This window comes from Syngnathoides biaculeatus, chromosome 10 (genome assembly GCF_019802595.1).
Source record: "Syngnathoides biaculeatus isolate LvHL_M chromosome 10, ASM1980259v1, whole genome shotgun sequence".
NCBI classification, from domain to species: Eukaryota; Metazoa; Chordata; class Actinopteri; order Syngnathiformes; family Syngnathidae; genus Syngnathoides; species Syngnathoides biaculeatus.
In genome coordinates this window covers 28,311,614-28,330,201 of record NC_084649.1, presented here as the reverse complement: position 1 = coordinate 28,330,201, position 18,588 = coordinate 28,311,614, and the positions used below count along the sequence as shown (strand labels likewise).

The 18,588-nt window shown below is 41.5% G+C and overlaps 1 protein-coding gene across 13 annotated transcripts in view; it reads left to right on the top strand.

Moving 5' to 3' along the window:
• acad9 (acyl-CoA dehydrogenase family, member 9) overlaps positions 1–18,588 on the top strand; it is a 110,903-nt gene that overhangs the window by 91,204 nt on the left and 1,111 nt on the right. For 6 of the 13 annotated variants that reach the window (XM_061832272.1, XM_061832266.1, XM_061832270.1 and 3 more), the window contains 3 exons: positions 7,870–7,930; positions 8,380–8,483; positions 10,805–10,883. In XM_061832272.1, coding sequence (XP_061688256.1) covers positions 7,870–7,930; positions 8,380–8,483; positions 10,805–10,883 — 244 coding nt within the window. Of the gene's footprint in view, positions 1–7,869; positions 8,200–8,379; positions 8,614–10,804; positions 10,884–16,388; positions 16,853–18,588 lie in introns of those variants that run through there. The other 7 variants (XM_061832273.1, XM_061832276.1, XR_009796802.1 and 4 more) reach the window with 6 other exon arrangements.

The following is an 18,588-nucleotide window of genomic DNA, read 5'->3' as shown; positions in this document are numbered from 1 at the left end:
TGACATTGATGGCTGTAGTTTTCCAAACAAGCCATGTAGCTGGTGGGGAATAGTGAAAGACTTAATGTGATGAAGTTATTCATTCTTCTATTCCACTTATTATGACGAGTCTCGCGGGGTTGCTGGAACCGACCCCAAGTATACAAGTGATACATAAATTTAACTGTAGCACAACAGGGCAGGGGTTGCAGATTAGATTTTCTAACTTGAAAGGACCAAATTTATTTACTGTATGTATTTATTTTTAATCTTTAACCTTGGGTCAGACCTTGCTTCACCCAGGCTTCTCAGTACTTTGGAACTTAGGGAGTCATTCATTCTCAAGAAGAAAAAAAAATACTATGCCCAAAGCCCAAAGGGAAAGCTTCACTTGTAAAAAAAAAAAAAAAAAAAAAAAAAAAAAAAAAAAAAAAAAGTACAATTAAAGGTCCTATCACTAAATCAAAAGTATATCATAAGCTATTACTACTACTTACTATGTCACTTTGCAAACAAGCAGTGACCAAGACAAAATATTTTAAAACTGTTTTCTACTTAAATGACTATCTGGGATTGGCTAGCAACCTGTTTAGGGTATAGAGCTCGTGCACGTGATGTCACCATTTTCACAGCGCCATATTGCCGGTCAAAAAGAGCTGCTCGACAGTGTGGGGGCATTGAACCGGAGCAGAATCATCACAATGCCCGAGACTTATTGTGCTGTTGGTTGTTACAACAGACGAGACAGATATTCAAAGAGATCATTCTATGGTATACCAGCTGAAAAGATGAGAAAAGATCGATGGATTTTGGCAATTAAATGTGATGGATGGTGCCCAACCAAATACACACAACTGTCTAGCGATCAGTTCACTTCAGGTAGGAATTATGCTTCTCAATCTCAAATTCCCAAGAAGTATTTATAATGCCAAGTTGGCTCATTTGAGAACAATGCGTTTAAAAAAAAAAAAAAAAAACGGCAGGGAGACGTCTCCAACGTACACGAAGCGTGTTGTAGCTCCACATTAATCTTCAGTAAACCTCTCTCTGACAGACTTTTTCTAATATGCATTGTTCTCAAATGAGTCCAATGCGTATTTAGAAGAAGAAGCTTCTTTCAGCTTGTCCCTTTCGGGGTCGCCACAGCGTGTCATCTCAGATTAACGCACATATATGTTTGGCACAATTTTTACGCCGGATGCCCTTCCTGACGCAACCCTTCTCAGGGAGTGGAGGCCCCAGTGGGATACGAACCCACAACCCTTGGTTTACCAAACCAGTGCTCTAACCACTGAGCTACGGGGCCTCGAGTCCAATGCGTATTTAAAAAGAGAAAATAAACCGTCCATCACACAGAGGTTTATCGAAGTTCGTGTGGCCGCAACGCGCTTCTGTGTACGAGGGCTGAAGCGTATGCCAGCGGTTTATTTTCTTTTTTTAAATACACATTGGACTTATTTGAGAACAATGCATATTTAAAAAAAAAAAAAAAACGTCTGTCACAGAGAAGTTAACCGAAGTTTAACGTGTGGCCGCAACACGCTTCGTGGACGAAGGCGCTGACTCGCTGTCTTTTTTTCTCCAATCATAGTTAATGAATGCGCGTTTGTGTAAAACCAGGGATCATTTATTTAAATATTGGTATTTGTATTGAATACTAGCTGAAAAGATCAATTGATTTCACTAAAGGTGAACGTGTAGCCAAAAAACACTTACGCGTTCACGAGCCGTGTCCCCCTTGAGAAGAGATCCCGCAACGAAGTATTTGTATGTGTCCAGACTTTTATACGCTTTCAAACTCTTCTGTGTAAATCTCAATGACTTGCTCACCAGATACATGTGTAGATCCAGTGTTCCAAGACAAGCGGAAGCGGGGTAATAGTCCAATTTCTTATCAGCGAAAACATCGACTTTGGCATTAAATATGGGTCCTATATGCCAAGTGTCTCTAATTTTTGTTTGTCACCACCTAAATGTTTTACAGTATCGGACAAAACTCTGGGCGTCGTGCTATAAGATGTATTTTTGCGTCTTCTCCAATCGACTTAGCATTGAATGGTTTGTTTGACCGACACTTCCGGCCAGTGACGTGATTCAATGACGTAGGTGCATCCGCTCTATACCCCGCCTCCTCCCCGATGACAGCTGGTATTTGCTACAGCACTCCTGCGACCCTTGTAAGGATAGGCGGCTCAGAAAATGGATGCATGATGGATGGGGGATTGGATGGACTTCCACTAGAGCATTGTCTTATGGCTAAAAATATGTATGACAAGTTGGTTTAGATTTAGTTCCTCCTCCAACTGCCTGAAGACTTTTTGTAAGAGTACATTCTAAGATCATCATAATAGTAACCTTCTGAATCAGCATCCGATTCGGTGTTACCAATTACCCTTTATCCGTTGCATTATACATTTTTTAGGCCCAACTGTGAAACCACCTAACAACCCTTAAATGGGTAAACTTGAACTAAAAGCCTTAAATGGCTTGGACTTTAAATTTAACGGACTTCAGGGAAGAGTGAATGTCAGTTGTCAGACGAGCTACTCAGTATTACAAAACGATTGGCCACATCTGACCCAGGCAACACACAAATGATCAGCCTACTTTTTATTTCTTTTTGTTTAGAAACAATGAAATTTTTAGTTTCTTTATTTTGTTTAAATAATCCACTATGTTTTACCAGCTCTACTCACTGGAAAAGCCACAGGTGCAGCCACCAATTCCTCTTGGGGCCCCTGGTTGATTTCCCAGGCCTGAGAGTCATGCCTCAATGTGTTGCAAATTTACCATGAGAGTCAGAATTTGGAGCTCCCCAAAAAAATGTATCACTAAAGTTGAGGGCTCCTGATCCTTCGCAGCAGTACAAACGTACCACAAAAAATGCAAATGCCCTTTACACTACATAATACATCAGTCATCCAGTCATGGTAGTCTGGAAAGTTTGAATCAATGCAACTGGATTGTTCTTGTTTGTTGAAAACCATTCATCTTTCATCAAAAAGTCTTCTTCATTTATAAATTTAAGGTGAGGAGATCCTCTATTTACAATATGGTCACCTATGAGGTGGTGGTGTTGCCCAATGTCCTTGAAGCCAAGCCTAGTAGTCCTATCCACATCTACTTGTTATCAAATTATCTGTCTAATTCATTCCTTTCGGCATTTTTTATTGTCAAGTAAAAGAAAACTAAATAAATGATTGCTGATATGCATGCGCTTATAAGTTTACATGCACTGCAGAATTCCCATCCACCTTCTTCTTAGCCAATTATCCTCACATGGGTTGTGGGAGCGCTGGAGCCTATCTCAGCTGTCAACGGGCAGGAGGGAGAGTACACCCTGAACTGGCTGCCAGCCAATTGCAGGGCACATGGAGACAGACAATAAAATCACAACAAGTGTACAATTAATGCATGATTTTGGGATGTGGGAGGAAACCGGAGTGCCCGAAAAAAAAAAAAAAACATACTGGGACGAGGAGAACGTGTAATCTTTACACAGGCGGGGCCGGGATTTAAACCCCAGTCCTCAGAACTGTGAGCCAGATGCTCTAACCAGTTACTCTACCTTAATCCCGCTTTAAAATACTTACCGAACGTAAATGCTGCTAATTAGGGCTGCACAATTAATAACTTTTTAATCGTGATTGTAATTTTGGCTGTTACAATTAAATGAGTATTTTTTTTACATGACAATATGGGCACTGCTCGATATAGAGGGAACAGGGGTGGTCGGAGAAAAGCCACACAGGCTCTGGAAGAACATGGAACACACAGGCGGGCCCGGGATTGATACCTGGACCTCAGAACTGTGAGGCCAAAGCTTTACAGCTGCACTACTGGGCCGCCACTGCAGAATTTGCGAATTCTTATTTTGAATTAGACTTGAATACCATTTTTTAAAATTTTATCACGATTGTGTATTTCTGAAATGCTATACAGTGAAGAAAATAAGTATTTGAACACCCTGCTGCATTGCAAGTTCTCCCACTTAGAAATCATGGAGGGGTCTGAAATTTTCATCATAGGTGCATGTCCACTGTGAGAGAGATGATCTAAAAAGAAAAATCCAGAAATCACAACGTATGATTTATTTTTTGATTTATTTGTGATACATCTGCTAAAGGGTATGTGAACAGCTGAGAAAACCAATGTTAAAGAAGAGCTTAGGAGAGCGAACTCTGGGCATCCCTGTGAAAGCTGCCATCCGAACTCAGATAAGCGGTCAAAGATGGATGGATGGATAAATTAAATGTTTTGCCTAAAGAATTATACACATCTTGAAAAAATCTGCCTGGAAAATCAATCATATCAACAGAACTGAATTGCTCCCTTATTTACTTGTTTTACAGAAGCGCTGTGTTTGAGAATAAGATAAATAGAAAAGAATAAGAATAAGTAAATAAAAGGAGAATGTCCAGCCATCCATTTTCCAAGCTGCTTATCCTCAAAGGATTGCAGGAGTACTAGAGCCCATCCCAGCTAACTTCGGGTGACAGGAGAACTACACTCTAAACTAGTCATCAGTCAGTCACAGGGTACTTATCGACACCGTAACAGAATGGGAATCAATCTCACACTGAGTTGGCTCCGATAGTAGGTGAAGAAGCCGTAGGTATGTCATCAGGACCAATTGCTTTTCCAATTTTCAACCTGTTTAGAGGCTTTCTAACTTCCTCCTCACTAATCATTGCTACTTCCTGGTCGATTACACTTGCCTCTTGTTCTCTTCCTTCTCTACCTTTCTCAGTTGGGTGCTGATCAGTGAGTGTCAGGATTTTATGAGCTATCAGACTCCATCTCATTAGTAAAAGGCAATACTTTGGTGTTCTTACTGCAAAAGCATTTCACATCTTTGACTACTCCATCACCAACTATTAATGTTTGGGGTCCCATTTTATTCTTGGATGATATAATTTCATAGCTTTCAGTGGTGGGAGGGGATGATCATTCTTGTCCAGGTTCTTGTAAAAGTGGCTCAAATCTATTTGTAAGTCTGATGTCAATGTTTTGCATGGACTCGTTATTTTTTTTCTTCCTCTTCACTGGCACGACCGTCCATGGCCACTCACTCTGGGTTGAGGCAGCTCGCAACGCAGGCCAGCCGGATTCCTCAGTAATCTGCTGGTGGTGTTGTTGTCCTTTTGAGAGGTTCCATATCTTTGGGGTTTACTCCCAGTATAGTCTAGTGACAATGCGTATAGGTGGGCATTCCAAATACTGTTATGCAGTAATCTGTACTTTCAGTAGACCATAATGTTACATGTCTAGAACATGATTGAGGCTGGCAGAACAGAGGGAACAGGAGGATTTGGGAGTGATAGATGATACATGCCGAACACAGCTTGATAAAGACTGGGAAGTAATGCTGGGTGAGTTACGCCACAATTCGTGGATGCCTCGTGAGTGCCACCATAACTGCACTCAATAATACAGTGTGCCTTCTGTATGTGTTAAATACAGAAATTGCTCCGGCAGCTCAGACTATGCCTTGTAGGGATTTATGAGTTTGTACCCTATGCTGTGTTTACTGATCGAGGAAGAGTTGACTAATGATTAGCCGAGTAAATGGATTTATTACAAAGGAATGTGCAATACAGACGTCCGGGTCTTATCTAGGTATCTGCCACACACAAGACGTGTCTTCTGGCAGGATAGTCCGAAGAAGAAAACAAAAGCTGCCCGGTAACACAAGGCTTTTATATGCATGTGTCCATGGTAAAAGTGGCTGCCCAATAGTGTTAATGTAGGTGTGGTTGTCAGCACCGTGCCACGTAGGTTTGGACCTACGTGAACGGTATAATGGGCCAAGAGCTTCCTTGAAGTGTTCAGGAGCAACCGTCAGATCATCTAGAGTGACAGGAACAACGGAGATGGGTAAAAGTAAGGTTACTAATGCACATCTGCCTGTGCTGTTTCGGGGAAGGCGGTCAAAGATACGGTCCCCCGTCCGCACCACCACCACACATCAGCACGGCTGACTGGTTAATAATGCACATCTGCCTGTGCTGTTTCGCGGGAGGCGGTCAAAGATACGGTCCCGTCCGCACCATCAGAACGGCTGACTGGTTAAAATAAAGGTGTTTCCTGGGTCTCACGGCTGACTGGTTGGAATAAAGGTGTTTCCTGGGTCTCTGCACACTGATCATCAGAGATATTGCCAATTGGGGCACCATTACCTTTCAGGAAAATACAGGTGAAGTTTTGGCGTGCTATAGCACGATTAAACCCAGGTTTGTTCTTTTGGGCTGGTGTTACCGGGTGGCCAGTATCCCAAATTTTGCATTCATTTTGAGTTGGCACATAATTTTTCAAAAGATCTAGAACACAGATGGAGTTGACAGCAAAAGAAACAACACGCAACAAAGGTCTAGGTCCCATGCATACAACACACTCACTCGGGGTTTTATTAGCCACTTCTTCTGCTATTAGTAACCAGTTATTGTTTACTGCGCTACCGCCTGTCAAAACCCTAAACCACTCATCGACAGATAGGGCTTTGTTTATAATACGACTCTTCTCTGTGATAAATATTTTACGGGTGGGTTGTGTTAACAGCTGGCACTCATGTGGGTGTGGGTAATGGGTATTTTTGAGTGATTTCCCAGATCATAAAACCAAGAACAATAATATTAATAATAAGAATGTCATGGATTCCTGCTCTCCCTCGCTTGGTCTGAAACGCAATCGGACCATCTGTAGGAATTGTGGTTAACAATAAAACAACAACAAACAATATAATAAAAGTGCAATTAAGAATCTGTAGCAGGGCGAAGCATAGAATAATGAAACCACTTAGTTCTTTTTACCTTGAATCTAGTGTGTGTGTTTCTGAGCTATCGAAGAAGTATGGCATGGCGAAATCAACAATCAGCACCATCCTGAAACACAAGGATGCCCTCAAAGCAAGTGATGTTGCTAAACGAGCAACCGTGTTGACGAAGCAGAGGCCACAGATCTTGGAAGAAGTCGAAAAGTTGCTTCGTATTTTCGTAAACGAGCAGCAGTTAGCTGCGGATAGAGTTGGCGAGGAAGGGAGGAGATGTCGTCTGATATTACTGAAGGCAGGAAGGATGTCTCAAGTGCTGATATAAAAGCTCGTCTCACTAAATGGAATGACATCCATAATTTTGTAGAACTCCGTCACCTTAACAAAGCAGAATGTTGCAGAGCACTGCAAAATTTCGATAACGTTATTATGAGCCACTTCAGGAAGGTGCTCAAAAGATGGCAGAAAGGGGTCTACATTATATTCTTTCTTTCTCACCCCCACCGAAGACATTTGAAACAGTTGTTTTCCATTGCTTTTTTCTTTAGTTACATTAACCTGCCTCTAGTTGCAAGTTAGTTTTTTTTACATTACGTACTTTCTGTGCAGGTAAAAAACAATTTGTCTGATTTCCCCCCCCCCCTCATTATTGCTTGGTTAAAGTTATTGTGCACTTTTGTTAATTAAAAAAAAACAAAAAGGCTATGGGCCAAGTCTCTACAGATACAGATACAATGCACTCCCAGTCTAGCATACACTACTACTAAAGGATACATTTTAAGGAAAAAATACAAATATTTCTTAACCCTAACCTTATTATCAGGAAAAGCTTAAAAAAAAAATTAAAAAACTATCTTTGAGGCTCAGAATGCATTATTTAATTTTCCATTCATTGCAATGTGAAAACATGCTTTGGTTTTCGAATGTTTCGGTTTTCAACCGGCCTTCTGGAATGGATTGTGTTCGAGGACCGAGGCAGCACTGTAAAAGGTTTATCTGTATGAGTGTGATTTCCTTTAAAATTAAATCACCAAGATGCAATTTATATTTCGTATTATGGCTTTTAGATAATTGTAAACAATGATGACAGTTGATTTTTAATCAGTCATTTTAATTTTCAGACTCACCAGAGAACAATGATGTCAGCATTAAGAAGATTGCCAAGGACGTCTTGGAAAATAGGTCATATATCTGCTCTCATCCTCTTGAAAGGACATACTGAGTTCTCCCGCCAATACTGTTTGATGCTGTTTCAATGTAATATTGCTTGAGTGCAAAATTTTTCCATCCATTCACAGAAAAAAAGATAAATAGTAATTGCTGTTGATGCTTTGCCAAGTAAAATTCATTTTTTTCCCATCACTGATATTATCTTAAGAACTTGTTCATTTGAGCTTCCTGTTAAATGTAAAAGAAGAAAAAATTGAAATAAAGAAGATTAAGAGAATCAAGTAAGGGTTTTGATCACATTTATGAACCATTGTATAAGCTAAATGGACCTATGACCATTCTCACAGAAAACTGAAGAATATGTTGCTTTTACAAGCTGATTTATCCAACAATAATGGTTATTGATCCATTGGTCGTGACCTGGGTTAACAATGCTCGCCCCTGGCACCGTTAACCTGCAGGGCGTCGGTGGAAATTCAGCGACTGTGGGTCGAAGACAAAGCAGAGGAGGAAAGCGGGTTTGTCAGAAGAAGAGGATATCAGAGTCATCCTACGCACCACCATAGTATGCTGTCGAGCTACACTCTCTCCCACCACAACCTTACAATCAGTAATCTTTAAGATGCTCCTGGGAGCAAAATAGGATCACTGTTCATGAATTCAAGGGGCACCAGAACTGCACCAAGTCACCAAAGGTAATTACGATGGATATTTTTCACATTGGAAATGAGCCAGATGTTGCATTTGAAGTATTGGCCAAGGATGTGTAATGTAGAGGATAAACTGCACTACGCACAATCGTTTTATGCACAAATATTTAATGCAAAAAATTTCCACCGATGCCCCGGCACTGCTAACCTTCAGGGCGTCGGTGGAAATTCAGCGACTGTGGGTCGAAGACAAAGCAGAGGAGGAAAGCGGGTTTGTCAGAAGAAGAAGAGGATTGCAGAGCGTACAACTGATTGAAGGGACTTTGAATGTTAGGACTATGAGCAGAAAAGCTCAGGAGTTGGTTGACATGATGATGAGGAGAAAGGTTGATGTATTGTGCATCCAAGTGAGCAGGTGGATAGGTAGTAAGGCTAGAAGTTTAGGAGCACCAATTATTTACTATGGAGTAGATGGGAAGAGAAATGAATTAGTAATTAGAATATTAGTTTGAGTGATTAAGATGAAACTCGAAATTGAGGGTTATGTATGTGATTATCGGTTCTAGATGGAAATGAATATTTTTGAGAAGTTGATGATTGAAGAACAGGAGAGAGCAGGAACAGTAGAAGAGGAAGGTGTGATGGACCAGGAAGTGGAAATTGGAAGTTGAAAGACACTAAAGTTGATGAAAAATGGAAAGGCACATCCTGATGACATACCGTTGGAAGTGTGGAAGCAATTTGGAGAGGTGGCTGTGGAGTTTTTGACCAACTAATTCAACAGAATAGGGGAGAGGATGCCTGAATAATGGAGGAAAAGTGTGCTAGTTTTACTTATAAGAACAAAGGCGATTTGCAGAGCTATGGGAACTATAGAGGTATAAAGTTGATGGACCACACAATTAAGTGATAGGAAAGAGTAGTGGAAGCAAGACCCAGGACAGAAATATCGGCCAGCAACAGTATGGTTTCATCCCAAGAAAGAGTATCAGAGGACATGTATGAGGGCAGCAGAACAGTGGTAAGGTGTGCTGTAGGTGTGACAGAAGAATTTAAGGTGGAGGTGGGACTGCATCAGAGATCAGCTCTGAGCCTCTTCCTGTCTGCTGTGGTAATGGATAGGCTGACAGATGAGATTAGGCTGGTATCCCGTCGGACCATGATGTTCGCAGATGATGATGTGATATGCAGTGGAAGCAGGAAGCAGACGGAGGAACAATAATAAAAATTGAGGCATGCACTGGAAAGGAGAGGAAAGACGATCAGCCGAATTAAAACCTAATATATGAGCGTGGGAGAAGAGGTAGCAAGGGTGGAGGACTTGAAATACTTGGGGTCACCAATACAGAGCAATGAGTGTGGTAAGGAAGTGAATAAACGGGTCAAAGCAGGTTAGAACAGCTGCTGGAAGGTGTTTGGTGTGTTATGGGACAGAAGAGTCTCTACTAGGATGAATAACAAAGTTTACATAACAGTGGTGAGGCCAGCCATGATGTACGGATGAGAGACAGTGGCACTGAAGAGGAAACAGGAAACTGAACTGGAAGTGGCAGACATTAAGATGTTGAGGTTCTCGCGAGGAGTGAGCAGGTTAGATGGGATTATAAATGAGCTAATTCGAGGAACAGACAAAGTTGGATGTTTTGGAGAAAAGGTTCAAGAGAGCAGACTTCGATGGTTTGGACGTGTTCAGAGGCGAGGGAGTGAGTATATTGGTAGAAGGGTGCTGAGGATGGAGCTTCCTGGCAAAAGAATAAGTAGTAGTCTTCCGGGAGCTTCTGCTGTCCATCGAGAGCCTGTCTCACCTCTTTCCGAAAAGCTGCACAACATTCTTCCTTTCTCAGGGTCCACCACATGGTTCTCTCCTCTACCTTTGTCTTCTTAATCTTCCTACCCACCACCAGAGTCATCCTATGCTGTTGAGCTACACTCTCCCCTACCACTACTTTACAGTCAGTATTCTCCTTCAGATTACATCTTCTGCACAAAATGTAATCCACCTGCGTGCTTCTACCTCCGCTCTTGTAGATCACTATATGTTCCTCCCTCTTCTGGAAATAAGTGTTCACTACAGCCATCTCCATCCTTTTTGCCAAGTCCACCACCATCTGTCCCTTAAAGTTCCTTTCCTGAATGCCGTACTTACCCATCAATTCTTCATCGCCCCTGTTTCCTTTACCAATATGTCCATTACAGTCTGCACCAATCACAACTCTCTCGCTGTCTGGTACACCAGGTTGGACACAAAAGAAAGACAAAAGGATCTCTACAGTTTGGCAAGACAGAGGGATAGAGATGGGAAGGATGTGCAGCAGGTAAGGGTGATTAAGGATAGAGATGGAAATGTGTTGACTGGTGCCAGTAGTGTGCTAAATAGATGGAAAGAATACTTTGAGAAGTTGCTAAATGAAGAAAATGAGAGAGAAGGAAGAGTGGAAGAGGCAAGTGTGAAGAACCAGGAAGTGGCAATGATTAGTAAGGGGGAAGTCAGAAAGGCACTACAAAGGATGAAAAATGGAAAGGCAGTTGGTCCTGATGACATACCGGTCGAGGTATGGAAGCAATTTGGAGAGATGGCTGTGGAGTTTTTGATCAAGTTATTCAACAGAATACTAGCGGGCGAAAAGATGCCTGAAAAATGGAGGAAAAATGTTCTAGTTCCCATTTTTAAGAACAAAGGTGATGTTCAGAGCTGTGGGAATTATAGAGGAATAAAATTGATGAGCCACACAATGAAGTTATGGGAAAGAGTAGTGGAGGCTAGACTCAGGACAGACGTAAGTATCTGCGAGCAACAGCATGGTTTCATGCCTAGAAAGAGTACCACAGATATATTAGTTACCTTGAGGATGCTGGTGGAAAAGCACAGAGAAGGTCAGAAGGAGCTACATTGTGTCTTTGTGGATCTTGAGAAAGCCTATGACAGAGTACCAAGAGAGGAACTGTGGTACTGCATGTGTAAGTCTGGTGTGGCAGAGAAATATGTTGAAATAGTACAGGACATGTATGATGGAAGCAGAACAATGGTGAGGTGTGCCTTTGGTGTGACAGAAGAATTTAAGGTTGAGGTGGGACTGCATCAGGCATCAGCTCTGAGCCCCTTCCTGTTTGCAGTGGTAATGGATAGGCTTACAGATGAAGTTAGACTGGAATCCCCTTGGACCATGATGTTTGTAGATGATATTGTGATGTGCAGTTAAAGCAGGGAGCATGCAGAGGAAGAATTAGAAAGATGGAGACATGCACTGGAAAGGAGAGGAATGATGATTAGCCAAAGTAAAACAGAATATATGTCCGTGAATGAGAAAGGTGGAGGGGGAAGAGTGAGGCTACAGGGAGAAGAGATAGCAAGGGTGGAGGACTTCAAATATTTAATGTCAACAATCCAAAGCAATGGTGAGTGTGGTAAGGAAGTGAAGAAATGGGTCCAAGCAGGTTGGAACGGCTGGCGGAACGTGTCTGGTGTGTTATGTGACAGAAGAGTCTCTGCTAGGATGAAGTGCAAAGTTTACAAAACAGTGGTGAGGCCAGCCATAATGTACGGATTAGAGACAGTGGCACTGAAGAAACAACAGGAACAACTGGAGATCGCAGAAATGAAGATGTTGAGGTTCTCAGAGTGAGCAGGTTGGATAGGATTAGAAATGAGCTCATTAGAGGGACAGCCAAAGTTGGATGTTTTGGAGACAAAATTCGAGAGAGCAGACTTCGATGGTTTGGACATGTTCAGAGGCGAGAGAGTAAGTATATTGGTGGAATGGTGCAGAGGATGGAGCTGCCAGGCAAAAAAAGCGAGAAGACCAATGAGGTTTATGGATGTGGTGAGGGAAGACATGAGGGGAGTTGGGGTTAGAGAGTAAGATGCAGGAGATAGGCTAAGATGGAAAAAGATGACACGCTATGGCAACCCCTCACGGGACAAGCCAAAAGGAAAGGAAGATTTAATGCAAAAAATGTTTTAGTCAGACAGTGTTAAATATTTATTTAAATATGTGTTATCAACAGTATTATTAAAATTTCATGCCATCATTGAGCATTTATTTTAGTTGGTTGAGGGATTCTGTTCTGACAATTACAGGGACCAGGACAAGCGTGTCCTTTGGCCTGTCCCGAGATTATATTATAGCTACATCAGCACGTGCACAATGATTATTATTAATGATTGTTGTACAGACAGTTTTTTTGATCAACAATAAAAGTACAAACCCAATAAAATATAAATACAGATAATTCCCAATATTTTGACCATATGGGTGGCAGCAAATTGGTGGTGTGCATTGTACATTGGTCGAAGGGTTTTCCTGTTTTTGGTTTTTTTTAGGTCAACTTTGCAGCTTTATATTTCAGGACACATTATCCTCGAGAAATTACGGAAGTTTTCCACCTTCGTGATGGCTTACCTCTGACGTCACAACTAGGCGACCTGTTGTTTTGTAGCGCTTTTTCACTTGCACACCCCTTGTTGATGCCAAAGAAAAGCCCATTCTTTTGGAGAATTCCTCATTGATTTTAAGCTAAAATCAATCCGTAACAAAGGTGAATAAGTTTGTGGTTCAGTTTTGTCACAATTCGAATTATTCTGCTCACAGTTTATATTTTTCCAAATACCCAAGCCTCAGAAGACAGTGGATGGTTTGTTCAAATGAAGTGGGCTAATTTTGCAAAGGACACAGAATATCAACCTTCGAATATTTCATTACAGGAGCCCCAGAAGGAAGTTATATGTGACCAAAGAGAAGTGGAAAAAGAAATACCACCAGCGTCGGACTCTGTCAGTTGAAAGGAAATACAAAATTTTGTTGAATCTCTGACAAATATTCACTATGTACTGGCCCAAGTCAAGATCGAAACCAAACCTGACAGTGGATTTGGAACAATGATACGTATTAAACAGAAATGCACAAGCTGTTCGTTTTCCAGAACATGGGACAGTCAACCAATGTTAAACCAGATGCTAGTTTGTAACCTTAATGTTGTCGGCAGCCGTCCCGTATTCTGTTGTCAGATGAGCCCTCTTTATGCTGCAAATAATAAACGTTTCATCGATTAGCAAGCAAACATTTCAGCCTCACCTAAATTTTTATATTTCACCCACAATTGTTATTGGATAGAGGGAAAAACAAGCAGAGCTAATTTTAAGACCAATCCCTGATGGAATCAAGCTTGGCAGAGACTGCAGAAATGACAGTCCTGGTCACTCAGCCAAGTATGGCTCTTGTACTTTCATTGAACAAACTACTAAAAAAGTTGATGACATCCAGATAACAGAGAGCAATGAAGCTGGAGACAGCAATTCTTGTGATCTCCTAGCATTTAAAAGAGGTATCTTGTGTTTGACAGTAACTGAAGGACTTGACCATCAAAAGCGTGGTCACAGACAGACACAAGTCAGTAGTAGCCTTTATTCGAGACGATACCAGTTGTTCAGAGTTAAAACCCTATCATGATGTGTGGCATTCTGCCAAAGGTCTCGATAAAAAACTCAAGGTTGGATATACAGTGCCTTGTGAAATTATTCGGGCCCCTTGAACTTTTCAACCATTCGCCACATTTCAGGCTTCAAAGATATAAACTTTTTTTTTTTCATCAAGAATCAACAACAAGTGAGACACAATCGTGAAGTGGAACGGAATTTATTGGACATTTTATACTTTTTTAACAAATAAAAACCTGAAACGTGGGGCGTGCAATAATATTTGGCCCCCTTGCATCAATACTTTGTAGCGCCATCTTTTGCTCCAATTATAGCTGGGGTATGTCTCTATCAGTTTTGTACATAGAGAGACTGAAATTCTTCCCCATTCTTCCTTGCGAAACAGCTCAAGCTCAGTGAGGTTCGATGGAGAGTGTTTGTGAATAGAGGTCTTCAGCTCTGCCCACAGATTCTCGATTGGATTTCAGGTCTGGACTTTGACTTGGCCATTCTAACACGTGGATACGTTTATTTGTAAACCATTCTATTGTAGATTTGGCTTAATGTTTTGGATCAATGTCCTGTTGGAAGATAAATCTCCGTCCCAGTCTCAGGTATTTTGCAGACTCCACCAGGTTTTCTTCCAGAATGGTCCTGTATTTGACTCCATTCATCTTCCAATCAATTATAACCATCTTCCCTGTCCCTGCTGAAGAAAAGCAGGCACAAATCATGAGGCTGCCACCACCATGTTTGACAGTGGGGATTGTGTGTTCAGGATGATGAGCGGTGTTGCTTTTATGCCAAACATATTGTTTTGCATTGTGGCCAAAAAGTTTGATTTTGGTTTCATCTGACCAGAGCACCTTCTTCCAAATGTTTGGTGTGTTTCCCAGGTGGTTTGTGGCAAAATTTATACGAGACATTTTATGGATGTCTTTGTGCTTTATTCTTACCACTCTCCCATGAGGCCAGATTTGTGCAGTGTACGACTAATTGTTGTCCCATGGACAGACTCCTTCCTCAGCTATAAATCTCTGCAGTTCATCCAGAGTGATCTTGGGCCTCTTGGCTCCATCTCTGATCAGTCTTCTCCTTGTTGGAGGTGAAAGTGCCTGCCTAGTGTGTTCCTTGGTCTTCATGATGCTCTTTGCACTTTAAACAGAACCCTGAGACTCTCACAGAGCAGGTGCATTTATATGGAGACTTGATTACACACAGGTGGATTCTATTTATCATCTTCGGTCAACATTGGATCATTCAGAGCTCCTCACTGAACTTCTGGAGTGAGTTTGCTGCACTGAAGTTAAAGGGGCCAATAATATTTCACACCCCAATTTTCATTCTTTTTATTTGTTAAAGTGTAAAATATCTAATAAATTTCATTCCACTTCACAATGGTTTCCCACTTATTGTTGATTATTGACAAAATATTTTAATTTTATATCTTTATGTGTGAAGCCTGAAATGTGGCGAAAGGTTGAAAAGTTCAAGCGGGCTGAATACTTTCACAAGGAACTGTATGTCACCTGAAGTGATGCTCTGGAAAAGATCAGTCTTAAATCATATGTACTATGTTGCGGCCACAGCAGTTGCAGAAAATAGGAAAGACAACCTAAAGGACAAGTGGCTGTCCTTGCATAATTCATACATATACATTCATGATCAACATGAACACATTTCCAAGATCTATCCATATTGTGATCATGCCTATTTGATTCATGAGCGGGACAAAGAGGGCTTGTTAGTGGAACTGTGGCCAATGTGAAACTGACAGATGTCATCACATCAGTTGCAGTGATCAAGGATGTGCAAAGTCTTAAACCTGAATTCCAGACATCAAGCTTGGAAGCTTTCCATAGTCTAGTGATCAGATTTGCACCAAAGTGCACACATGTTGGTTGGCTGTCCCAAATAATCAGAACGTATTTGGCAGCTCTTCACCACAACGAAAATGCCAGTAGAATGCAGGCTATAACAAGAAATGGTTTCCCACAATACAGAGTCGGGTTTCCAAAATACAAACCACACAGTACGAGCAGTGAAAACAAACACCACTATAGATTGTGCCGATTGGCTCATGCGCAAATTTTTGACCTCCTACTCTGAGAGCCCTCGTACTCTTAGAAATTCCATCTCAGAGCTCAGAGATGAACAACCAAAAGCAGTGGCGGCAGAATTCGTTCATCCTGACAAACCCCAAGCTTGAGCACAACATATTTCAAAATTTGTCGACCGCAGATAGGATACAGTATGTATTTCAACCTCAGGTGTTCCTGAAAGTGCCCATATTAAAAGACCAAATAAAAATTCATTGCAAATGTTATGAAACACATTTATACAAAATGTTAGCATACACTTGGATAAAAACGCTATGATTCAAGTTCTTTTGTGTTTAATTCCACAGGCTTCTCCTGTTGCAGAGGTGAGAGTTCCACACAAAGCATGCAGAAAATGGGCTGGAAAGCAGTGTGCGTGATATTATGTCCAAAAAAAAGAAACATGGCCACGCTGGTCAGAGATGTATTTTTAGTGATAAAAAGTACAAACATATAAAACCAAAACGAGAGCTTTGTGTTTAATTCCAAAGGATGCACGGTGAGCCAGCTTGCTTCCTTACTCAAATACAACAGCACAGTTCGTTTTGTGAATTACAACTTTCACAATATGTCACCAAACAACTAAAACTATTTGACATGAAATGATGAATAAAACTTGTGTAAACAACTTTTTGTCACCGTAGCTTCAGGAACATAACCCTCGCAGTCAGAGTCAAGGCAGACCAACGAGACAGGCCGATGTTACATCACTTCCACCGGTTTTCAAAATAAAAGCACTGACTTTAAAAATAAAGAAAATATAAAGTATAAGGCCAAAATAAATAAACGTCAGATTAAAGATAAATTTACAATAGTGAAGATAATCCAAAACACAATGTGAGGGATTTTGTCGAAAATTAACAAAAACAAAAAAAATCTTTCTCTTGTACGTTACATCCACCCCTCCTTAATTTCTCCAAAATCCTGAACATTTGAAGAAAACTATATATGGGGATAACAAGCGATAAAATCATTCACTAAAACCAAGATGACCCCTGAAATCTGGTCCCTTAACACAGGATATGAAGCTACTTATGAAATAAGTTCAGAGAAGACAAGAGTTGATCAGGGTACTGTCTCTCCTCGTCAATATGGTGCCTACACACCACATAAATTATTTTTCTTTCGGCTTGCCCCGTTAGGGGTCGCCACAGCGTGTCGACTTTTTCCATTTCATCTTATCTAGTGCATCCTCTTATCTAACACCCACTGTCCTCATGTCCTCCCTCACAACATCCAACCTTTTCTTTGGTCTTCCTCTGGCACTTTTGCCCTCCATCTCCATCCTCAGCACCCTTCTACCAACATGCTCACTCTCTAGCCTCTGAACATGTCCAAATCATCGAAGTCTGCTCTCTCTAACCTTGTCTCCAAAACATCCAAGTTTGGCTGTCCCTCTAATGACCTCATTTCTAATCCTATCCAACCTGTTCACACCAAGCGAGAACCTCAGCATCTTCATTTCTGCTACCTCCAGTTCTGCTTCCTGTTGTTTCTTTAGGGCCACCGTCTCTAATCCGTACATCATGGCCGGCCTCACCACTGTTTCATAAACTTTGCCCTTCATCCTGGCGGATACTCTTCTGTCACATAGAACACCAAACAACCTCCGCCAACTGTTCCACCCCGCTTGGACCCGTTTCTTCACTTCCTTACCACACTCTCCATTGCTCTGTATTGTTGACCCCAAGTATTTGAAATCGACCACTTTTACTATCTCTTCTCCCTGGAGCTTCACTCTTCCTCCTCCACCCCTCTCATTCACACACATATTCTGTTTTACTTCAGCTGATCTTTATTCCTCTCCTTTCCAGTGCGTACCTCCAGCTTTCTAACTGTTCCTCCGCCTGTTCCCTGCTTTCACTGCAGATCACAATATCATCTGTGAACATCATGGTCCAAGGGGAATCTAGTCTAGTCTGTGTCAGCCTATGCTTTACTACCATAAACAGGGTTAGGAGCTCAGGGCGGAACCCTGATGCAGTCCCACCTCTATCTTAAATTCTTTTCACACACCAACGGCACATCGCACTGCTGTTCTGCTGCCCTCATACATGTCCTATACTATTGTCACATATTTCTCAGACACACCAGACTTGCACATGCAGTACCACAGTTCCTCTGTTGGTACTCTGTCATAAGCTTTCTCTAGGTCTACAAAGATACAATGTAGTTCCTTCTGACCTTCTCTGTACTTTTCCATGGGCATCCTCAAGGCAAATAGTGCATCTGTGGTTCTCTTTCTAGGCATGAAACCATACTGTTGCTCGCAGGTACTTACTTCTGTCCTGAGTCTAGCCTCCACTACTCTTTCCCATAACTTCATTGTGTGGCGCAACTTTATTCCTCTGTAGTTTCCACAGTTCTGAACATCACTTTTGTTTTTAAAAAATGGGGACTAGCACACTTTTCCTCCATTCTTCTGGCATCTACTCTCCCGCTAGTATTCTATTGAATAAGTTGGTCAGAAACTCCACAGCCATCTCACCAAATTGCTTCCAAACCTCC